This window comes from Ischnura elegans, chromosome 4 (genome assembly GCF_921293095.1).
Source record: "Ischnura elegans chromosome 4, ioIscEleg1.1, whole genome shotgun sequence".
Taxonomy (NCBI): Eukaryota; Metazoa; Arthropoda; class Insecta; order Odonata; family Coenagrionidae; genus Ischnura; species Ischnura elegans.
The window spans coordinates 52,699,915-52,725,400 of record NC_060249.1 but is presented as its reverse complement, the minus strand read 5'-3'; the positions used below and the strand labels follow the sequence as shown (position 1 = coordinate 52,725,400).

The following is a 25,486-nucleotide window of genomic DNA, read 5'->3' as shown; positions in this document are numbered from 1 at the left end:
TTGCTATTATTACTGTCAAAGTATTCTGCCGTTTAAGGTTTACCGGATGGAAAGTTTCTAATGGGGAATTTTGCGTACTCGCTCACCATTTTTTTTTTAAATTTCGATTGTGATGGAGGTTTATAAAGAGAGAGACCTGTATTTATCTGTTTTTCTATCCGTCGCCTACTTCTCTAGTTATCTTGTAGAGAAAAATCGATGGCTTTAACCATTTCGCATATAAGTGAGCACGTCACGCTCTCCTGCCTGCCGTATCACTGTAAGGTGACCTGAAATTAAACCACTAGCCGTGGAATTTACCCTGTTGAACGCGAAACAGTGGACTGCAAATAATTCTGGGAATGGCGTGTGGGGATGACTGTTGGGGTTAAAAGAAATTTAAGATTAAAACATTGATGGATGGCTCTTTACTGATACGTGGAAGGTGAAATGAATCGATCCGTCGAATAAGGATTGGAAAAAGAATGTGGTGTTCGATGGAGAAGGCCCCCTAAAGAAAAGTTGTAATTGCAATGCTGGATTTAACCAAGGGATTGGAAAATCTATTTCGATTTGTATCGATAATCGATTATCTTACACCGATTTTCGATTTAGTGGAAGTGGACTCTTTTGTGTCGAAAAATCGATAAAAATCGATTCCAGCCGGTTCGATTTTTAGCTTGCTACAGCTTTTGTATTTTGCCGCTTCGCTTTGCATAATAATTAATTTATTGATGATAATAATAACATATTGACTTACACGTTGGGTCATTCAAATAGAATCCTCTAGGCCTTTCGTTCAATGGAAGAAACTTGAATGTGTACCGCAGGATGTGGTTACTTAATGACGCAAATTCTTGGTGTTTTAAATTCCTTTTTTCGGGTAAAGCTCATATTCTACGCAGTACCTTAGTAACACACGTTTTCTTTTGTAGTCTTTAGGATCACAGCTGGTGATTTGAAATGCTAAGAATAGAATATCACAAAGTACCGATCAACTGTCTGAAAATTACATCCACTGTCTCCCTTTTAGTTACAGCCTATTTTGCCTGGTATAGCGAAGAATGCCGGGGATTTTTTTTTGGCGAATTTGTAGTTATGCCCTCAAAAATTTATAGAAAACCTTATGTGCGTTTTCTGAAGCTAATTTTTTTAAAGTGTGCTCTTAATACTTTAGGGTATGTTATAGCATAGCAAATACTAAAAAAACAGTCGCAAAAGCTATACTAGCAGAAAAAACTGAAGGCAGTTAAAAAAAAAACGCAGCCGATGGATCAGCCCGCTAGCAATATAAGGGTGAACCGTCTTTAAGCTGTTTTTCAAATCGCGGAATGCGATATTTCTTCATGATCAATATCGAATCAGGTTACCTCTAGTGCATCTCGTATCACGTAACCGATGCATGACAATATTGCACAACCCTATATTGGGGGGAGGAGGGGAGGGGAATGAGCCTGGGGGCACTTTGGGGTGTTTTGTGGTGGCGGACTGGATGAGGTCAAGGGTCCGCAACGGCATTAAACCGAAAGCCAATTAATTTGGTGAATGCCTCCTAATGCGGCTTGTTGACGGAAGGGGTCCGCGTGGCAGTGCCTCCCCATGCCCCTTAGCATTCCCCCCCCCCCACTCTCAAGGCCCATTCCTGGCACCCGGCCCTCTCTCACCGACCGCGGAACCCAAACGCGGGAGGACGGAGCGGGTTTCTCTCTCTCTCGTCCGTTGAGTCAACAATCCCTCCTTCAGGGCGGTCTCCTCTGGCCCAGTCCCATGCTTACAGGACCCACCCGAACTTCCTCAGCGGACCATCAAATACCTCGTCAATGTCTTGTTTTCAATGCGTTCATCTTAGAAGAGGTCCCACTTCCGCTCAATGTGGTTTTTTGACAATTTACTTTGTCTAAAAGTTACGCTATTATCAGGAAATTTTCAGGGTTTTGAGGAGAGTGAAACCTTGTTAAATATCACCTGTATCGTAAAATATTAAAGTTTAATTAAATTATTTTCCTTGAGGAATAGGCACTCTAAAGCGACCTAATTCAATTAGGTATAGTAATCTGTTATGGTTGCATTTATTTGAAGAAAATGTTTGATTAGTATAATTAGATTGAATCGATATGCTTGTCATTATTTCCGAAAATTTTTAAATGTTCTATTCTGTTTGAAATATTTAATTCGTGTGGATAGATGACCCTGCTTAAAAATTTTCATAGTTCAAAGGTAGTAAACCCTTGACATTAATCATCTGTATCTTGTGTATGCGAATATTTTATTTAAGTATTTTTCTGTGAGAAATATGTTAACGCTTAAAGCACAAAGTTCAATTAGCTCAGGTAATTTATAATGGCTGAATTATTTGGAAAAAAATATAGAATGTGTATAGTTAGATTGAATGGACTCGATATGTCGGTGATTATTACCTAAGGTATGTGATTTTTCTGATAGGAATATTTAGTTCGTGTAGATTGATGTCTTTGTCAAACGTATATAGCTGTCTGGAAGTGTAATAGGAAGATGCTGGTGATATGTGTTGAGAGTAGGTGACAGCCACATCAAAAACTATACTCTCATTCTTTGTAACAATTTGTTGGATGGTTAGAAAGGTGAAGGTGACCCATTAGGGATCTTCGGCTGGGAAATTCTACATATTCAAGAGCTAGGAGCTACATCTTTTCCTCGAACAACCTAAGACTTATTGTTAAGTTCGCTGTCGTGGTCGTAAAGTTGCAAGAATTTTAAATGAGCGCGCCCGAACTCTTCCCCCAGATTTGAACCCAGGATCCTTCAAACTCCGGCCAGGCGCTTAGCCCACTAGCGTATCTGTCCATATGGAACATTAGGAACTTAAACATCCTTTTAATTCCATGTAAACACAATAGCCCGGTCAAAGTAGACATTGACCCTTGCATAAATTGCCAACAAGCTGAAAATTTGCATGAACCTCAAGGATACCACTCTAATGAAATCCTGAAAAGTCCCCATCGATCCCGTGTGTGCAAAAAAGTTTATTCAAGGTCAAAGGTCACAAAAATGAGTTTTTTTGCATTTTTTGGCCAAACGGTTAGTTTTATGATAAAAATGTCTCGAATCAAAATAGTAGATCAGAAAATTATCTACAAAATTGTCATTTCTATTTTTACTCTAAGATTTACCGTTTCTGAGAAAAAGCCTTTCGAATGTAGGCTGGAGCTGTACTCTCCGTAATATGTTTGACTATATTGTTGCGTTCTCCGAACATTATTGGAACATTATTCATTATTATTTAAAAGGTTTGTTGCTACAAGTGCGCCCTGCTTTTCATTCATTGATATCCCATTCTAGACATCCGAAGTTTCGGTGGACTTCTCTTTTCACTCCCTTTAAGAATATTTTTTATTTCCCTATCTAACGAAAATGTTTGTCTTGTTTCGTTTTCCTTCGATGGTACGTCCATAATTGATGGCTTTTCAAGTTTCTGGAAGGAAGGTTCCTCCTTCGCTCCCCTCCCCTATTGCGAAACCAATCGGAACTTCCCATCCCCAAAGTGTCCCTTCCCCCAACCCCCTTGGCGCAAAGTTTGCGGCCCGCGGCAATTCCGATCAATGGCTTTAAGTTTTATTGAAAGAGAGGAGAGGTTGATCCTTGGAAAGCGTTTTGGATTCGTAGTAGTAATCACAGCTGGTTTCCATTAACGCTCACGATTACCTATGCCACCGGAAGTAGAAACTCGGGTTGGGGATAGTCCGAAAGAATCTTGAGAGACGAGATGATGGAAGACGAGTCTTCCGAGATCAGGGTCTTGTCCTCGGAGAATTCCATGTTTTGAACCTGGAAAAAGGTGAATATTGACTTGGCTAACGAGAAGAAAACCCTGATATCTCCGATAGTTACTTGTTCCCCCAGTAAATTGTGATAGTTTTTTTTTAAATTACTTAAACTACGTTTATTCTGGCGAAACATTTTCTCTTTTTTTTCTTCATCGTATTTGTTCATACTTTTCGTCGTTCTTCTGTACTATTCTTTTCCTGCACTCCTCATCTCGAATATCGTGTGGAATCCAACAAAATCACGTGTTTTTCTCTTATGGAGAACGATTAAGTGAGTAATATTCAGATAGGTTATACATTTGTGAGAGGATATTATTTTTTTATAGAAAGCCGTTCATTTCTTTTACTTATCTTTCAAATAAAACTAATGAAAGTATGATAAAGTAATTACAAAAGCGGAAGTGTATTTCATAATTATTTCATTTTCTTTTTTTCAACTCTTATTCGACCCAAATTTGGCCGATACAATTCTGAAGCACCCAAGGTTCATAATTTATATCCGTAGTGATATTTTTATACCATCGGTGACTTAAATTTAAAATTCAATTAAACTTATCTATACTTTTCTTTTGATTAGGTCTTGCATCTTAATGTTCCCCATCCCGTTTCGACCACTAATTTTATTTAATTATTTTGTCCCAGTAATATCCAATACTTTATTATTGTGGCGTGATAGATTAACTCGTTCTGATTGTAAAATATAATATCAATGGTTGGAGGGCGAATTCCCCACTCTTGCGCCCCACATTGTGCCGCAAGGGTACTTTTCGGGGTCTATTGGAGGATCGGGTTGGTGTGGTGGCTAGAGTGTTGGCTACCCACCCGGCGGGCTCGGGTTCAAATCCCGGCAGTGGCAGAGAATTTTCAGAGACTGCCCGATCCCTGCTTGAGTGTTGTCTGGAGGACATTTCAAGCGCAACACTACGTCCGTCGGATGGGACGTTAAGCAGTGGTCCCCTTGGCGCCTTTCGTTAAGAGCAGGCTAATGCCGACGCCGGGTTTCTCTCCACCCTTCCTTCCATACCCTACCCTCATGGCGCCAATGACCTCAGCTGTAGGTCGCCTCCTCCAAATACAATACCATACCATTCGGGGTCTATTGAAGGGTATTTTCCTAGGTCTAGTCAAGACTAATTTTCGGCGTCATCAATGGAGGTTAGCGGATGCATAGGAACAGACCCATCGATCGGAATCATACCCTTTACCAGTTAGACCACTACGCTCTTTCTAAACGGAATATAGCGTAAAATATACAAGGTATATTATACCTTACAACAGTGTTTCCCAAACTTTTTCGAGCCACCACCCCCTTGGATCCATAAACCTATACTCAACGCCACCCTAATCGGTATCTTTAAAATAATAATCAAAATCATATACTAATTAACCACATGAGGAAAATTGTAATAATTAAATTAAAAACAATGAATAATTAAATGTTTATTTAGAATCCAATGGATGTATAGTTTTTTAATCATTTATGCAAATGATTTGATACACAATAAAAGGAAATTAACTGAGAATATACTTTTGACTTAAAAATAAATAATTTTAAGAAAGCTTTTTTAGAATTTTTCATGTCATTGTATTACTTAAATGAAGCAATTATATTGCATGAAAACTTTCAATTTATGGTAATAGAATGACAAATCATGTTTTGTTAAAATTATTTTAACAAATAAGTGACTTTTTATTTTAATTGTTCATGGTCTAAAAGTCATTTAAGAAGACTTTATTGCTAAAATTAATTACATGTTTCCTTCAAATAAAATTTTAATGAGAAGGATGAGATTGATGACATGATACACATTTTCCAACCTCCGGTTTAACGTCACTTAGCAGAAGTCTTAAATCACCGCGTTCGCAAACCTGAAGTCTATTTCTCTGCTTGGAAATAAGCTGAGACTGCCTTAAAACCACGTTCCACCAAATATGAAGTCGGATATGCAAGAAGGAGTTTTTTAACCACCATCCATAATGCAGGATAACGATTGGAAATCTCCTTCTGTAGCCAAAACTCTTGATCATTTATCTTAAGCTTTGGTTTCAATTCAATGTCATTTTGTAGTCCAATTAATTCTTCTTCTAATACCCCAACTTGAAGTAAGGCTTGGAAATATTTTTCAACCGTTCTTACTTTAAAATGTAAGAAAACACTTGTTTAAATTACCTCCAGATGCGGGAAACAAAGTAAACTTTAGAAAAGAAGCTTGAAAACAAAGACAAAAGGAGGGTTAAGGAACCTTCGCATTTGTCACATTGCCAGGACCCTCCGGCGCCCCCCTGCCGCCCCTTGTCACTTTTCGCCCCGAAAGACTACAGCAACGCCCACCAGGGGGCGGTAGCGCCCACTTTGGGAACCACTACCTTATATTCTGTATGATAGCTTAAAAGAGACATTAGTTCTTAAATGTGGTAAATCGTGCCTCGCACATGGAGGAATTTTCCTCCTTTCCACCCATGTGCTTGTATTCTTTCCCGCTGGTGACCTTATGATTGAACATAATAATAGTCATAGAAGTTGATTGGTTTATTTCAAGTTCCTTTCGGTAGAAGTGGAAGATGTAGGAAATTCTTTAAGTGATGGCGATTCTTTAGGCGATGAAATGATCTTTATGATCGCAATTTTACTTAGGAAGAATATTACGTTTAATTCTAGTCGTTTCTTTAAATGTCAAAAGTTTGAGCTCTTACATTAAAATGCACCTTGTTATAATTTGAAGTACCTCTGGGAGTAATGGTAAAATCTTTCCCTATAGCCCGGTGAAATTAGCCCAAAAAATAGGGGTACCCTTGCATAAATTGCCAAAAAGCTGAAAATTTGCATGAACGTTAAGGATACCACTTTGATGAAATACTGAAAAGTCCCCATCGATCCCGTATGTGCAAAAAATTTATTCAAGGTCAAAGGTCACAAAAACGGGTGTTTTGCATTTTTTGGCCAAACGGTTTGTTTTATGATAAACATTGCTCAGACAAAATTTGTAGATCAAAAAATTATCTACTAAATTGTCAAAAATTTTTTTTCTCTAAGGTTAACCGTTTCTGAGAAAAAGCCCTTCGAAAGTTAGATGGTGCTGTATTTGTAATATGCATGACTACATTGTTGCGCCCTCCGAACATTATTGGCCGCGTAACACGCACATTGGTGCCTACCCAGTGTCTTTCTCCAGGTCACAAATCTCATCCTCCAAATTGCTCGCTCAAAACTTCATACATTTTTCCTCTCCTTATCTATTCCAGTAATGTTTTCCCTTCACCAAATATTTATACGAACGTTTTATCAGGTTTTCTTTGGGAGCCTAATTTTTAAAATTCTCCTACATAATAAAAGAAACTCGTCTCATCATTCTATTTTCTTTATATTTTATATTTATTATATATTATACTTTACATTTTATATTGTTTTATGTTTTCTTGTTAACTATTGCAGATAATTTTTACGTTGCTGTCGCATATGGGGCACTATCAATTGTCAGGAGGCTCGTTTTAGTTATCAAAAGATCACATGATATAATCTTAACTGACCATAGAATTTATGCCGATGTCGCTTATAGTTCATTATATCACAAGAAAACATGCGTCATGGTAGGGCCCGTAAATTCCAGTCTGCTGTAGGGAATACAATTTGTTAAAATGACTCTTTGGAATTATTTAAGTATGTGAAGAACAATTTTTTAACTGGCCCCTAGCCAGGCATGATATATATCGTGCTCGCATAAATTTGGAAATTTGAAAATTTAGCAATTTGCATATTTATGCGAGCTTTTCATGATAATTCAGACGTGATGTATTTTTTATTATAAATATCAAGAACATTTAGTATGAAAACAGAATGATTCAGCCCTATTTTTTCTAGACCGCGCCAATTTAATGCCTGGCCATAGGTCAAATTCTTTCAGTAGGTACCTTTTCTTCATAGCATTTTAATGCTTGCTTAATGTTTTTTTTGATGCTGTACATTTTTACACTTTATTTTTGGCTCGTTTCTATATTACTTAAGCCATTTCATTGTGTAAAACATGTGCTTTGGAGCGTTAAGTCTGCTCACTGTTGGCTCCAATTTTGTTTGCATTGCGTATTTCTGTGAATTTTTTCTTACTCGATTGTTTTTCACTTATGGATTAACTCTAAAGTACTTTCTTATTTTCAGGATTTACTCCTAAGTTTGGAAGTGGTCTTACGTAGTGTGTCGATACGAGGTCAACTGGGATTTGAGAAGGTATGGACAATCCTAATGTAAAGGGAGGAACTTGGCGCCCGAGATATATTCTTTGGAGGCATTTGACGAGGTAAGATATTTAGATTTGAAGATGTATGGTGATACAAGTCATAAGGACTCATGATCGATGCGGTAGAAGTAGAAATGACACTCACTGAAGTACATTTTACCCGCAGGAATCATTTTACTTGCATTTTATTTTAATAACGTCTGTTAATTTGTAGTGTGGTAAACGTGACCGGTAATAATTAATATTATGTAGTTTGATGGTACCTTGAAAAATTAGTGAGTTAAACTTATTTACAGGAATGGTGCAGTGTGCAAAAATCCGCTTTTCCCGCGCTTGCAATATAAGCTTTCCTGATTTCTGAGTTGGTATGGAATTAAGCTCCTTATATTAATGGAGCCCACACCTATTCCTGGGTTCAGAGACAACTCCTCTTGAGTATTACGACAAAATCCCGCCGAATACTACGACCTTTCCTGCCTCTCCAAAGATTGTACATGCATTTTTTACCCGCTTACCTTGTAGCGGGTGCCAATCTGCTTCCATTTTTTACTCTTAATTTTGGTCACTCACTGTGTTTCGACTCAAATGTTAGTTGGGCTATTAGATTGGAGTCGAGCCTAACCCCGATAAACCACTGGTATGTTAGTAACGCACTTTCTGGGTATGGAGGCGATTTCCTTGCCCAGGGCCACCTCGCGCTTCGATCGTTTTATTTTAGGAGACCCGAAGATTCCACCCGGAATTTGAACCCAGAACTTTTCTTTCAGTATCCTAGCCCTTTACCCACTAATATACCACGTCAATTTACTTTTACACTTTTATTATGCGTGCGATCCTAAGTTACAAGTCGCTTTTCTGCTACTCTGCGGCCTCGCTTATCGTCCTCAAGTTGCTCGTGAGAGAAAGTCAGATCCTCAAAGATTAGGCAAAAATAACTACGAAATCGGATTCAGCGGATTGAAAACATTATCATCAAACGTATCAGATGAAGATAAAGTTAAAATACTTACGTGTTCAGAGGATGGGAAACATGTGAAATTCGCATGTTCTAGCTACTGTTGCACACTTGGTTGTTTGAGCATTATTATTTCTCATAATTTCCAATAGTTAATTTCATCACTTTCGGTTACGGAACGCCTTAATATTATTATTGACTGTCGCGTTTACGAAGTAGCCAGTAACGGATTGTTTGGTTACCAATTGTCGCGGTTGCGAGATTTTGTGGTTGCGAACTGTCCGTTTACGAGATGTCGGTTACGAGATGTCGATTACGAAATAGCCGTTTACGTTTTGACTTTATACCCGAGATAATGGCTGAATGCTTAGCGTAAGATTTTTCCTTAGAAGTAACGTCTCTTTCCCTTCCATCTATCGAATTCTTTTAATGAATTACGATTGTGGCTCTTGAGTGAATAAGCCAATTCTCTCTCACGCCGATCTTGATGGACCTCCGTGCCTACGACTTGTAGCTTTGCGCGTCCTTTGCGTCCGCTCCATTTCCAGCATCTCACTTGTGATGTAGAGACAGAGAGAAAGAGGAAGGGAAGCCTCCACGAACCGGTCCTCCCCCGACCTAAAGAGACACTAAGGAAGGGAGAAGGTTCGAACCCTTTTCTTCCCATTCTCACTCGACGTCCTCACTCAAGCCCTTCAAAGGACGGCACTCGAGAATCACCCCCATCATCAATCCCCTTCTCCTTTTCTTCCCTCGATTAATCGTTCTCGTTCCCCACCCCCTTAAACCCCTCTCTCTCCCCTTTCATACCTACCTCTCCTCCTACCCCTTCCCCTCTCTTTAAAGCCAAGCCGATAGATTAACGAGGAATAATGGGACGCTCGTCGTTCGCCATTTGTGTAAGCGCTAATCTGGCTTCGGGTCCGTGAAGGGCGACCTCTATAAAGGCTTTTCCAAGGGCTTCACCGATCGCATAATCTGGGTACACACCCACCCGTTTTACAGCCATCGGGTCTGATTGTGTCAGGAGCAGTCACGGTTGCTGAGACCACGGCGCGGAGAGTTTCGGAGGGGGGGGGGGGAGGTACGTCTCTCGTTGATTACATTATCGGGATCGGGTAGGGGGTTGCTGGACTACGCCAGGGGATATGTGAGACCCTTGGAAGGGGGGGGGGGGGGAACCAGGGTAGGGGAGTTTCTCCGAGCTCCGCCGCGCTAGTGTCGGTCGGTCGTTCGCTTCGCAAACAACGCCGGCTTTTGTTTATTCCCCCCTCCGCGCGACTTGCCCTCGTCTCTGATATAAGTTTCCCCCCCCCTTTCACCGTAGTGGTTCCACGAAACCTACCGTAGCCCGGGGATGCCTTAGTTGGAACCGCGGCGTGCAGTAGTTGGCCACGCTCGGGAAATCCGGTTGGCTGTTGAAGAGAGGGAGTAAGGGGGGGGATCAAAGCACGCCATTCCGCGGTTGGACTGTTGGTTATTGACATGCGTATCGTGCATGGGAGTTGATGTGTATTAATTTAGATTCATATGGATGATCGGATTGTCCTTCCGAATCGAATTTTGAACTCTCATGTCAATTACGCCGGTTGCGATATAAGAAAGATTTTCGAACGTTTGGTTTGCTGATCCATGCTTATTATTTTGCTCTCAGTTTCTGTGAATCGATTTACTTGAGATTTTGGTTGGTCGTTAAAACGATATCGTGGATGGATTTCACGAATGCAGCTAGCGTGTTATAGTTCATTACTATTTTTTCAGTATTAAATTTGATTGTGTACGTTTTGGTTGTTATTAGGGATACTGATTACCTTTTCATATACTGTGAACACACACTGTCTAATAGGAAAGCGATTGATGAGGGCTAAAATAAAATTGTACCACTGATATACGTTGATTTTTTTTTTCAAAATAATATATTCGCCAGTCAATGGAACTTTGAAGAGGTGTCTTTAATTTATTTTTGCACCCCTTAAAACCCACGCTCATTGAATTCAGTACCTCTTTGATTTTTAGTATCTTGTCGAAATACTTATTTCCCAATTTTAAGCTTGGTGACATCCAGAAGCTGCAAGGAAACTAGTGGACAATTGGAAATCGATCTACGTAATACTTGTTTTAACAGTTATCACTAGTTAGTTCATTATATACAAACTAGTCATGACTGCATCGTGAAAATTTTATTCCGTTACGTAAGACTCATTACTCTACAGACGGGGCTGTAAAATAACCTGTAAATCACATCAGTTACATTCCACATTGGGCATTCTTAATTCATTTAATGTTTTGGCTGATTCAGATTTCATATTTTTGGTAAATGATTAGTTGAACCTCTTTTTTGTGCCGTGAAATGTGCCTCACTGCCGTCGATATTGGTATATTTCATACTCCGATGAATATATTTATTGCCTCCTGCTAAAATGCTTCAGCAACTGAGCTGTTTTACTGGATTGGGTTTTCCGATTTAAGATGTATCATATAATGTATAATATGATGAAAACAATTAGTCCTGTCTTTTAGATCAGCTATTTTTAAGTCTGGTTATCCTCGCGAAATTGGTTAAGACCGTTAACGTATTGTCTCGAGCTATGATCGAAGGAAACAATTTTAAACACAGCCAGTAAAATTCAAGGCGTGGATTGCTGCATACTTATGGTCTCCTGATAATTTATCCCACTTTTGTTAAAAATAGGTTGTGTTATTTCCTCCCTACTCTCATCGTATTCTCTGGGCGATTTTCTTCACATTTTTATAATCATTTAACTATTATCATGTATCTTGACGTATTTAAGTTCAAAATTTATTTTCAGAAAGTGTGCAGTTCTAAATTTTAAATGGAAATTTCCATCCTTTTAATTGTGTGAATGCAGTGAAATAGTCGATATTTTAGCGTTTTCATTTATTTCTCATCAGACAATTTTGAAATCTATGCTGGCAACGAACTTCTTGTTGCCCAGATACCTACCTGTTTCCTTCTGAAGTTCGTCTTGACTCGTGATGCTCGTAGTATTTGTGGACCAGATAATCCTTTTTTTGCTTTCAGGAGTGGTTGATGGAAAGAAAACAAGGGATTAAACACGTTCCCAAAAGGAACCAATACTTTTAATGGCATTACTTTTATATGTGTTTATTTTCATATGTATTTACACCCACACTCAAACAAACGCGAGCGTCGGAACGCGCGCCGGCTGGGAGCTCCGTGCGTTTCGAAGCATTCCAAACCGGCGGGCGGACGGACACGAAACTCGCACAACACACTCTGAACGGAGCGACTAGCTCGTGAAAAAAACGAACGAAAAACAAACGAGCAGAAGGAAACGAACGTCCGATGACACAGACGTACATGGAGACAGACATTCACGAATGAAGAAAACACTGTACACGGGTTCAAAAAGTCTTTACCAAGCCTCGACGGTCCTTCATGCGAGCTTGGTGCTTTGGTTTAGGCCCTTTTTTTGTCCACAAATCGACTTTGCGCAGGCGTGAACTGTTTGGCACTGCTCACAAGTTCGATGATTATAGTCAGTTAAAGTCTTTGAACGTTAATAGATCACCTCAATCAACGAGTCTTGGCGCGATTATACCTCACGCACATCGAAACTCAGTTAACTAATACTGGGAGTGTTCATCGGAATGACACTAAGATAATTCCATTGCTTCGTTGCCCTTTTATTTGCAAACCTCTGGAGAGGTCCAGAACGTCCATTTCTCGGACGAGAAGAGTCGGTGACCTCTTTTATCTCATAATGGGAGGTTCTTTTTTTTGAAAAGAACACCTCCATTGTAGTACAGCTTACGTCACGTCCGTTAGTGGATAGTCGAGTGGTCGCTGTCTACACGAACGCGTGGAGGGAGGATGAGTTTTGGAGAAAATGGGGGGAAATTTTTGGAGTGGGGATCCATATGTGAGAATGGATCGTTGGGAATGACGGTGGCGATGGCTAGCTGGTATAGAATATGTTAGGAAATATTAACAATCATCTTGAGGAAAAGAAATAACGACCCGTCAATATCCTAATCAAGAAAAAGCATTGCTGTTGCAATATTTTCAAAATCAGTTGTTTTAGGTTACTAAACATTTAAGTTGTTTTAGCGAATTTTGAATATCATTTTATTTTTCTTTAGTTTGACTCTTTGTGTTAAACATGAATTCTCCTCCGGTTTGATGTGTTGCTCGAACAATTTGTACGTATCTAATCATTTGATTGTAAAAAGAAGTTTAAATTGGATGCTTGAACAACATCCATGATTTTTCTCTCCAGCTTTTCCTTCATAAGAAAGTTGAGAAAGTGCTTCTGTTAGTGCCTAAGGGTCACATACTGCTCGAAAGCTAGGAATTTTTCCCTTTTCATCTTTAGTTATTTTGTATGCTCGGTGTAAATTAGGCTTCACTGTAGAAATTTCTTTTCGTGATTCGCTGAAATGCTTAATGAGACCTTTAATGGTTTATCTTTTCGGAATTATATCGGTATGTCATTGATAATTTGCCTTGGACATTTCATCGTGGTGTCTGCGATTAGAAAATAAATATTTGCTCTTATCATTCATAACATTTGACTGTGAATTACTCAATATTATTTTATATCATTGAATTCGATTCTGTGAGAATTAGTTTTATTAGAATATTTTTCTCAAAAGGCAAGTAAAATTACGCCGACAGTTGGTTCTCCTTAACCTTGAAGTAATTTCAGTAGTTTTGTGCATAATCAGAGCATTGTTTTTACATGGCCTCATTTAGGATTTCTTGTATATTAATGTCGAGATCCTGTGCGCTTGAATTGACCACTGACTTCTTTTATCGTTGAAATTAACTGCAGAGGAACTGACTAGTTGCTTGTAGAGATATCGTAGTCGTAGTGTAGAAATAAAATTTAATTCGTTTTTATGAACTAAAAAGGAATTTGATATCCCTTTCACCTCTTTTCCTTACATTCCCCCCCTGAGTTATCCCCCTCCAGCAGCCCATATCTTGGTCTATACTGGAGCAGAAGGGAGTTGCTTGTGGTGGTAGGGGTAACTGCGTCGCTTGGGGAATGGGAACTGGGCTGTTCCAAAATTTTCCGGGAATTCTTGGGGAGGTATTTTCGATTGAATATTTCCCAGGCGGGAATGGAAATTCCACCCTCCTCTCGAAAAGATATTCGTCGTCTAGGAGGCGATGAAGGAAACGGTACACTAATAGGAGTGACTGATTGTGTGGCTCTGAGGTTTAATTCATCTGACAACCGTAAATTCCTACGAACATCTTAATAGCTTTCGCATCGACGTGGTGTTGGGAGATAGTATTAAATTTACTTTGCTTCTCTCCACAAAAATTTATTACAATCACAGGATGTCGATGAGGATAAAAATGGCGTGCACAAAGTTTTTCTGTAACGTTTCTGCACAAAGTTTTCTATATTGGTCAAACGGGAAGATAATTTAAATACGGAACCAAAGAGTACACAAAATTTTATGTGGGCGAAGGAGGAAATTATTAGTTTGTTGAAAATATTTTTAATTTTAAATATTTTAGTGATTTTGATATTGAAATTTTGCATTTTAATGAAATGGGTGATAAACTTGATTTTTTCAGATCAATTTCAAATGGTCAACTGGCCGCATGTTTTATGCAATGACTATTTGTTCTAGACCCTCTGACCTCTACTTGTGACAGACGTATCCCAATCGAATTAAATTGGCGTAATAATCAACCAAAAACCCGCATTCATTGTATCCATTCCACTTTTTAACCGTCTTAGGTGATTCCATGAAATTCTTGTGGACTAAAATAAAGTTATTTCAATTATGAATATCGCAAACTCCAACGAATATAAGCGTGAACTAATTACTTGAATGTGATTGTATGGAGGTTGTGTTGATTGTATTTTACAAGGATGTTTTGTGGCTCATTTTCCTTCCGGCGCGTCTAATTTTCAATTATACGTGCCTAACGCCGTGTGTAAAACTGTATCACAATGAGGAGCGATATCATCAGTCTAAATAGCCTTGGTTGACGACGGTCAATGCTTTAATGATTTGATATATCAGATTGGCATTTTCATTTTTTTAAGCCTTCCGAATGCCCTTGAAAATCACCAGGATAGGTCATTTACGCTCTCGTTTTGCGTCAAACCGTTGCGATGCAGCTGTTCAATATGAACTTCTGATTAAGCTGAATGCAATAAATTTGAGGTGTACGCGCATCGTTGGGCTAATCTAGCTCGCACTTGTAGTTGTGCCTCAAGGCGGCGGACAACATCGTGGGGCTCAGGAGCGGTTAGAGATGGGTCCCCGCGGGAGACAAGATGCTCTGTGCCGTGTGGCTTCTCCATGCGAGTCGCGGGCGCGATTACCGCCACCATATTGGCGTCCATCGTTGATCATATCTTCCCGATTTTCGACCGTCTTTACACACGCTCAGACCAAACCAGCGAACTCGGGACCAACACCGTCGTTTTTATTATTACAGGGCATATCCTTAAGCAAATGATATTATGTTTTTCGATAAACATGAAATGCACAGGTAGCAAATTTCTTGTTGTGGCGATTTGCGACACCGACACTGGCCTGAGATGGGCTCCTGTCACAATCCTAGCTAGACATCACTTGGTGAAATTGTTTACCGGAATGCATTTTTAGCTCAATCGGGAAGAGAGATCTGTTAGTAGAGCCGTGACCACGGAGAGTACATGGTCACGGTAGATCCGGCCTCCTCAGGCATGGCTAAAAAAATCGATCGCACTGGGTAGTAGGGGTTTTATCCATCCCTGCGAGGCCCCGTCTTTCATTAGAATAAAAACAAAACACACTCTACGCCCGTCGGCGCGGCGGAACGCCGTGCCGGGAGCAGCGACGCGGTCGCCCTCACGCCACTTCGACGTCCGACGAGCTGTCCTCGGCGGCGGCGTGCCTCACGGGCCGCAGGTGGTGGTGCCGGGGCGGTCCGTAGCCCGGGGGAAGGAGCGGAGGCGGCCCCGGGTGGTGGACGAGGAGGCGCCTGGGCTGCGGGGCGCCCACCACCACGACGCCGCCCCCAGGGGGCGTGGCCTCGTCCGCCTCCTCTCCACCCGAAGAGTCGTCGTCCTCATCCTCCGCCGCCGTTGCCGACAGCCGATCCCCGGGAGGCGCCGGCGCCACGGTGCCCTGTCCGGCACCCGCCGATTCGGCGCTCTTGCGCAGTCGCTCCTGCTCCTCCCTCTTCTGCTTGCGCCACTTGGCTCGCCGGTTTTTGAACCAGACCTATTGCGCATGCGCAATGAGGAGAGGGAGAAAGAGAGAGAGAAAGAGTGAGTTGAGATGCGTGCGGAGGCAGACATCGCCATCTGCATATTTAGCTGGGTGGCGAGAGTCGGTCAATAAAATTGCGGAGATGACAAATGGGAGATTATTATTTAAGGTGTTCTCTCGGCGAAGGTAGCGTGGAACGTTTTGCGAAACACCCTTACCTGTCTTCCCATCCCTCCGAGGAGATATATTCTCCAAAATGCCGTTATCGTTTCATGTATCAATCTCGTACTATTGTGTATATTGTCTTCCCATCCCTCCGAGGAGATATATTCTCGAAAATGCCATTATCGTTTCATGTATCAATCTCGTACTATTGTGTACATTAGTTTTGTGAATAATTCTGTATTTTAAATCAGGATTTTAATTACGACCTTTTATAAGGGACTTGACGATATAGTTTTTACAGGATGTTTAACCCATAATCCGCTGTTTTCTCTATTGAATGATGATTTATCCAAGTAAGCATCTTATCATTATAAGTAGCACTGCTTTATTTATGGATAAATTTTTTAATGTATGCATAAATTGAACCAGTGGCGTAACTAGGAATGCCTTGGGGGGGATTGGATGGCCAGGAGTGGTGAGGATTGGATGACGGGAAATAGGGTGAGCATTGGGTAACGGCAAGTTTTTGAAAAATGACATGCCTGGAAGTACAATTTTACATAATTTTGGCACTACAGATTTCACTTTAATCAGATGCACTTATTACGTGTCATAACTAGACAATATATTTAATTTTTTTTCTGTGAGGCTTTGGGGGGGGGGGGGTCTATCCCCTCATTACCCCCATAGTTACGCCACTGTATTGAACCTTTAATGTGTTATACGAGTCATTGGATGCTCTATTGCCGAATATATACTGCATGATTAAAGAAAAGTGTCCTTGGTTCACTTATGCTTTGTTTTTTTCCTTGATATTTTATCTGCCCAAGAAATTTAAAAGTTCTTGCTGACTTAGTGTACTACTTATTGTAATTTTACCTTGCGTTTTGTTATATCCGTATACGTTTTGTTAACTCAAGAGTTTGTAAGGTTAACTTCAAACGCTACAAAAATATTTGAACAAAGATATTGATGCTCTGTGAATCAACATTAATGACATCATTATTGACCTATTGGGAAATTGAATAACAAAATAGGTTTTTCCATTTGTATTATCATCAACTGAGGAGTGTCGGAATGTTCTTAAATTTTATGTTCAAAGTATGCGAGAGATATTGGTATAGTTTCGAGAAAAGTTTTTTGGAACGAAATATTGCTTACAAGATTTGTTAGCAAGGAAAATTTAAAGCGCTTAATAAGTACCATTAACGTATAAACCCTGATTTAAGGCAAAGAAATCAGTGATGCAAGTATAGAATACGTATCCTGTTATTACCTTTTTCTGGATTGGACGAATTGAATTCATTTCGATAATTTCGCTTACTTTTTCCTTTCATAGTTTGTCCATTTTACTTGTAAATGGCAATCATCATACGCCTAATGGCGAGGCATATGAAAAGGACGTGTTTTTCTTCGGCATTTTCATAATAAAACATGCAGTTATAGATTACTCATTTATTTGATTGTTAGATGCGGAAGTTAAGTAGTATGAATATGGAGGAATGTGGCAGCTTAGCACAGAGTTATTTTGTAGCATGTCAATATAGACTTTGCTTTTATTTGATCGGTAAGTGTGGTATTCAAGAAGGTTGTCGATAGAAGAATGTGGAACCTTTTGAAAGAACTATGTATAATTTAAGCATCCGTTTGTTTTCCCAGCGGACGTCACCGGGGCTGGTCCGCGGGAATATCCTTTCGCCCTCGCCGCTGGCGTTGCTTACCGCATCCTGCTAGTTGTATATGAATGTATTCTGCGCGGAATGGCAATGAAAAAAGATTAATTCGTGTTTAAAGTGTAATTTTTGCGTTTGAATCGTTTTAATTCCTTGAATCCAATAAGATATTTGTTTCTCTGCTTGTTTAAAAAAAATATGTATGCGATTTCTTTATAATAAGTTCTCAAAAGATTACTTGTGACGCACGACTCACATTTTATTCGTTACGAGTCTACTGAGGCTAGAATGATGCATGAATTATTTGCCCCTCCTCATTTCAAGAGAGTTGATACAGTTGTGGTGAGATGACAGCTTTGTAATTGCAGCTCAATAGCAAATCTGTCTCCTCGGTTTGGTATTGAAATAACTGCGTATATATCAAATAGTATATGGGGTAATTTACTGAGGACATTTTGGCTACAGCATTTGAATTGGTGCGGTGTTCATCTCTGGCGATTTCGATAGCAGAGTTCCAGTGTTGGTATTTTTGTAAAGGATGTAGTTTTTCTGGCCTTATACGATTAGTAAGTATTTATAATATTTATGCTGTATGGAACTTGCCTTGAACACCCTGGATTGCAGCCTTATATAGCGTTCGCCAGAGCTTTACATGTCTGTATGTACTGCTGACATTTTCTTCTCCATCTCTGTCGATACCCTACTTAACAACTCCCAAGGTTTCATTGAATTTGGTATCTTAATGTTCATTACTACTAGGATAGAGATTTTTCGATTCCAGGCTAACTGAAATAAAAATGGAAAAATTTCAACAAGATCTATAAGAATTCTGTCGGGCCATAAGCCTGTATGTAAATTTAATAAAGCCTTTTCACCTTGCGGCTATTTACGGAATGAAAGAGGAAGCCCTGGTTGGGCGAGTTAAACCGAGCAAGCGCTCTGCCATTCAATAGATAAACGCTAATGGATTTAAGCTTGATGTGGGAGAATTATCTTTTATTGATATGACAGCGGCGTCCTCCCTCCCTGGATATTATTTTCGTCGTTCATTCTATGAAGAAATCATTCAAGCGTGAAGAGTCTCCGCCATTTTATGCCAATATTATTTCATTCGTCCTTAAGAAAGGTATTTATTTAAGTTGATCACATGTAGCATTTATGTCAATTTACAGTGAAACAGTTACATGATAACAATGGATATAAGTAAGAAGTTTACAATATAGCTACAACAAATAAGTGACAAGATTACCAAAATACAAATTTACAAAAATAAACAAAACTTTGCAGTTTATAATCAACCACTGGCGTGAAAATTCTGACGTTGGAGCCTTTAAAATAATTTAAACGTCGCTTTTTCTACCTAGGCGGCGGGGTACTGTCCTCGTTTGTCAAACTGACGATAAGTTCTGGTTAGTGTCCCGCCTTGGTAGGTTACCTCTTACCAGGACGTGGATATTTTCGGCCGTCCGTTGTTATTCGTTCTAGCCCTCCGATGTAAAGGCCAAATAGTGCTGTTCACGGGCTGATGAATATGAATAATTGCAATACCTTAAAACAGATCGTTGTGAAAAAGCTATTTTGAAATTATTCCAAACGCTCCCACGGTAAAGGATCTCCGGAGAATCACTTCTGCTGCGGTTACTTATACTTTTATTATCGCTAAATAAACATTTTACGAGTCCTACCGTTTAATTGGTAATGTTTCGCTATCGATTAGGGAAGGTGGGTTTAGCTTGAGTTTTGGCTGTGAGAGACAAAACGTGAGTGGGAAGGAGGGAATCACAGAATTACTGGAAGTGATAGGAAATGAAAGGAAAAATTTGGAAAGAAGGTGGGGAGGGCGTGTATTCAGAGATTTCCCGATCCCTGCGTGAATGTTATGTGGAGGACATTTCAAGCGCAACACTCCGTCCGTCGGATGGGTCGTTAAGCCGTGATCCCCTTGACACCTTTCGTTAAGAGTAGGCTAACGCCGACGCCGGGTTTCTCTCCACCCTTCCTTACCTACCCTTCACTCATGGCCCAAATGACCTCAGCTGTCGGTCGCCTCCTCCAAATACCGTAGAGGGCGTGGGGGTTGGATGGAGGGTATGCCAGAATCGCTAATAGTAGGAGCTACAAAAAAGGCTATTCGGGCCTATAGCCGGGTTATCTTTCACCATTCGACCGACGCGACGTTTCGGAACCCGAGTGGCGTTCCATCATCAGGGCTGATCTCGTCTAATGGAACGCGATTCGAGTTCCGAAGCGTCGGCCGAATGGAAAGAGATAACCCAACTAGAAGCCCGAAAAGCCTTTTTCGACTACATTCGCCGGCAAAGCATTAGATCTTACTTCAGAAGGAAGGACGCTGGCCATGTGTGAGGGAGATGAGGAGAATCAAATTTATGTATGGGATGGAGGGAGGCATGAAATTTACAGAGTTGAAGGATGTAATAGTGTGAAAACTCTGGTATCGTTTTAATTCTGTGAAGAGTATCAGGAATTATGGGAATGGTGCGTTTGTCTGTAAACCTGCCTTGCAGATGAGGAGACAGGGTACGGCGTGGGAAGGGTAGGCTGAGTATCACGATTGAGAGATGCTGGGTGAGCGGAGGAGAAAAGTTTTTTTCTATAAATAGAAAGAATGGGAATAGACCGTACTATCAATTAGAGACGGAACTTCAACGTGGGAGGGGGCTGGCTGAGGTGACCATCCAAATGCTCCTTGAAATCTACCTTAGATCATAGAATAAATATAATACGAATGCCAGCATACCTCGGAAGATCAGATCATAAAAATAATAGAGATAGACTGAAGAACAGACAGATTTAGAATGTCATTTTTTCCGCAATCGATTGCAGACTATGAAGGCAGAGTTGGGATTTAGAGATAGGCTAGTTGACTGGTAGTGACTACTTTGATAATAAATTTACCGTTTAATGCTTTAAATAATGTTAATCATTTATAACAGGTAACTCGAAAGGGGAACATTCAGTTCCAAAAAGACCTTTTCAATGTCCAAGTGTTTGCTTGTCCGAACGTCCCTCGTGATTACAAAAGAGACCATTCTATCAAGTCAAATAGTCGGGTGCTTTTTTTTTTAGTTTTGCCTGCCAAGTTTCGCAATCGGACGTATAGGCCGGAATTCAAGGAGCGATGTGACAAAAAAAATTAAACTCGAGAAGAAACAAAACAGCTCCGAGTGTAATTGGTGGGGAAGCTGGGGCTGGTTCCCAAAAATCAAAAAAAAGGGAAAATTAAACTGTATGGCGACTCTTTATTAAGACATGAGGCTTGGAGTTTGGGGGTGCATGGGGAGTGTCGGGAGGTTGTTTTGAGAATCCGAATCAATTTGATATGTGTTCGATTCATAAACAAGAGGGCCGCGAGGCTTTCGACGCGGGCTGGAAATAAAAACACGCCCAAGTGTCAACAAACAGCGGAAATGGCGGCAAGAATGGGCGCAGAGAAAATAATACCTGAAGAAAAGGCGAGGATTTTTCAGCGTGAGGGACGTCCGCGGTCTCTTTGTTTGAGCATCCGAAGCAATTAGCTCGGCGATTGAGAAAAACATGAGGACAGTGGTGCTGCTCGGGGAAAATAGGGGGTCGCAGGGGTAGGACACGCTCCTGTGTACGGTAAACAAAAAGTGGAAAGGGAAGGGGTGGGGGGGGGGTTGGTGGGAGGGAAGTTACTTGGGTAACGACAATATCCTCCCATTACACCTTCGCTCTCGAGCGAAAACAAATGAATTCACCCCTCGGGACAAGGTTTTCATACTCTCCCCTCCAAGCTCGACGCCCTCAGCCGCAAAAACTCATGGTAGTGGCTAGATCTCTTGCCTTTTTCGGTTACTTCCTTGTCTCTCGTGAAAGGAATCGGCAAAGCTGAGAATTAGCCTTGTTAATATACGTGCCCTTCATCATGAAGGTAATCACATTCATCGTTATCACATTTTAGGTTTCAGTGAAGAGTTCTGACAATTTATGGCTTAGCTGAAAATTTTAGATCCGATTTTTATGGACCTATTAATCCATCACTACTTTTATTCGCCTATTAATGCGCATTAGCATGCAAAACTTTGGCGAATCTGCACGAAGGTAATGCCATGCTCACAATTTCTGTCTTCGGAAAGTTCCGAGGTCTTTTGCTTGTATAGATTGCTTTAGGAGCAATCGACAATACTTCAAGAGGTGGTGGAGAGACAATTTTAAGCATTTCTTCCATAAACATGTGGTCGCAACTCCTTAGTTACTGAGCTATGGCAACGCAATCACGTTTTTGTATGTACTTTGCAGTTATCATGAAAACGATTTCTCTAGGGTATCCAGTCTTTTCGATATTTTATTCAATACTCTGGATTTTTAAGGACAATAAAAAATTAATGTTGGACGAATATGTGCGATTATAATTCTCGGAAAATATCAATCCAAAAGTGGGTAAGATTGCGCAATAGTACTGCTTATACTCGCCAGAAGCTCTCGTTTATTTAAACTTCAACCAGGGTTGATTGATTTAAATCACTTTTATTTAAAGAGTCAAGAAAAGGAAGCTGTAAGTGCATAATTTTGATTTTTATTTCTTAATTAATACAATGAATCTTCAGTTATCAGCACAATGTTGGCTCTTAAATAGAAATGATACTGTAGGAATGCATGTAACATGAAAATTTAAAAAAATGGCTTTGGTTAGAATACTAGTGTATCCGTTGAAAAAAAATTGTTTTCTGATTTAACTTCTAAGCGTAGGCACCATACAAAGTTGCAATTACAGAATTTTTCTAAACTTCATATGCATTAGAACCGCATAGTATTGCACATTTGATACTTCCAATGGCAATTTTATATTATGCTGGTGTAATTTTTAATTTGATACCATTGGCATTTCCATAGTTCTCTCCCATGATTGACTAAATGTTGTATTGAGTTTAGAGTATGTTTCCTCTTGTTGTTTCTGCAAACGATCATTCTCCAACATGCTGCCCAAATAGTTAGTTTTGCAAATAACTGAATTTGTGATGAATGGAGAATCATAAAAATCTCATTTAAATCAATAAAATCCGATTTAAATAAAAAAATCAACAAAAATGATTTTTTTGAAAAAAATCATGATTTTTATCAACCCTGGCATCAACATTAATTGTTTCAGACTGTTTATCTTTCTGAAGAAAGTTCTGAGGTGCTTTGATAAACATATTAAATCAGAAATTACGTTTTTTTTTTCATTTCTCAGTGTCATTCCGTTACTGTTTCGAATCATGAAATGAGGACGTGACCTTTTAACAAATGTGTTGATCGCATTTTCTATCGCTATTAGTGGTTCCCAGTCTATTCGCTAAATGCTTTTAAGGAGAAGTTATTGAATCCTTCAATTGCTCGAGTTCATTAATCCCAAATATGTTTCTGCGATGGTTTTAAGTTAAAAGATTGTGGTTGAAAAAGGTTATTATTTTTTTCTTTTAAGCTCTTTCGAAGTAGCCTTTTCTTTAAGTTTCTTGTTTTCGTGTTAGGATTTAAAGATCGTAATGGTCTTCGCAAGCTTCTGAGAGGATCGTTGTGTAAGAGTTTAAAGAAAAGGTTAGTGAAGAGTTTGGTTTGGAGTGTAGCTCTCTACGGTGCGGAAACGTGGACTCTGAGGAAAGAAGACGAGAGAAGATTGGAGGCGTTCGAGATGTGGGTATGGAGAAGAATGGAGAGGGTGAAATGGACGGAGAGGAAAAGGAACGACGAAGTGCTGGATATGGTTGGCGATGAGAGAAAGCTTTTAGATGAGATACGCAGGAGACAGAAGGTTTGGATGGAGTTAGTGCTTAGCGGTGAGGGGATGTTGAAAATGGTGTTGGAGGGTAGAATGTTGGGGAAACGAGGGAGGGGAAGGAAAAGAATAGGATTTTTAGATAGATTGAAAGAGAGTAGGCCTTACAGTGAATTAAAGAAGGCAGTGCTGGAAGGAAAGGGAGGCTCCCAGATCACCTCTTTAGTACTCCATGGAAACCTACCTTAATCGGTAGAATACTATAATAATAATAATGGCCTTCGCGTAGTGGAGTCATGGCATTTCAGCTGACTAGTTAAGTTGCTTTCCAGCACGAATCGCATGCGCGAATTTGCTCGGAGATCAATGTCATGATCACATTTTTGAAATATTTATGTAAGAAGCAATACGTTTGAAGCGTGGACTCGTTTGAGAAAGGCGACACTTCACATTTTACATTTTGATTGCTTCCAATGAATCCCAAAATAATGGAAAGAGTAAAAAAAATTCGTTTAACTCTATATCTCAATGAAACCGAAGCGCTTTACTCGTTTTATTCGCCCTTTAAGGACGATAACAATGATCGTGATTTCATTTCATTTGTTGTCAAATATTTCAGGAGTATTATAAACACGTAATTTAGCAAAATACTTGAATTTATTGAATGATGTTTTAATAAATCGGGTTTTCATTTTCACGATATGCTTGCTTCTAATGCCGCCCAATTTGCTTTGATCGTGGCTTATTTTCATCCGTACATTTTTATCTATGGAAGTATATTTAAAGTATTTTTTAATTCTGGTCAACTTAGATTTATGTTTAGTGTGTAAGATGATAAATCTAGTAAAAATGATGGAGTTAATCTGGTATAAATTTTTACCCCCACTTTTTTAATTGTCAATAATATATTACAAATTTCGCGTTTCCTAATTTTAAACTTGCGAGATGATGGCTGAATAGGGAAGATTTTTTAAATTCAATGCAACATATTTATCCTTTCCTTTCACTGAATTTTTTAAATGAATTGAAGTTTCGGGACTAATGTGAACGACCCTATTTTATAGCGCGTAAGAAAATTATGTCACGAAATGTTAACCATGGATACCTGATGCCAGTAGTAACCTAAAGTATCAATAATGCTTTTGCCGAAAACGCGCCATTTGCAAACTAAAGAAACTTTGAGCTCTGCGCTCCGATTGGCCGCGAGTTCGCCCTGTCGCCCAATGCTCTAGACAAAGTCAAATGCAGGCAAAGCATTCGAAGTCATGTTTTGTCCAGAGCATCCGGCAACGGGATGAATTCGCGGCCAATCGGAGAGCTTGGCTCAAAGTTTTTGTAGTTTAGCAATGGTGAGTTTTTGACCTGAATATCATCGGTAATTTTGGTTCCTACTTGCATCAGCTTTAATCTACGGAATATCGTAGGAATTTTCTTCCTAATAGGCAAATATTTATTTATTTCCATAGCACCGAAAACAGCTCTGTACGGCCTTTTACATGGGGATTAATATCATGTTAACAATTTAACGTACACAAACAACCATGCCCTGAATAGGGGTAACTTACCCAGGCGGGACTCGAACCCGCGACCTCCTATTTGGCGTGCGAGGACTTTACCCCGCCGCCACCGAGGCCGGCAAAAGGAACAGCAAGTCATGTTTTCGATAGTTGTGGGCCCTCCCATCCCGATGACGGGGGGGGGGGGTTTCGCTATCCCATCCCTTCCATCCCTAT

General features: G+C 39.9%; 1 protein-coding gene across 1 annotated transcript in view; it reads right to left on the bottom strand.

Moving 5' to 3' along the window:
• Window positions 1-15,792: 15,792 nt before the first annotated feature.
• Window positions 15,793-25,486, bottom strand: part of LOC124158137 (homeobox protein goosecoid-like) — a 111,464-nt gene continuing 101,770 nt past the window's right edge. Inside the window, exon 3 of the mRNA XM_046533321.1 lies at window positions 15,793-16,190. Within this exon, the coding sequence (XP_046389277.1) occupies window positions 15,816-16,190 (375 nt within the window). The 3' untranslated portion in view covers window positions 15,793-15,815. The remainder of the gene's footprint in view (window positions 16,191-25,486) is intronic.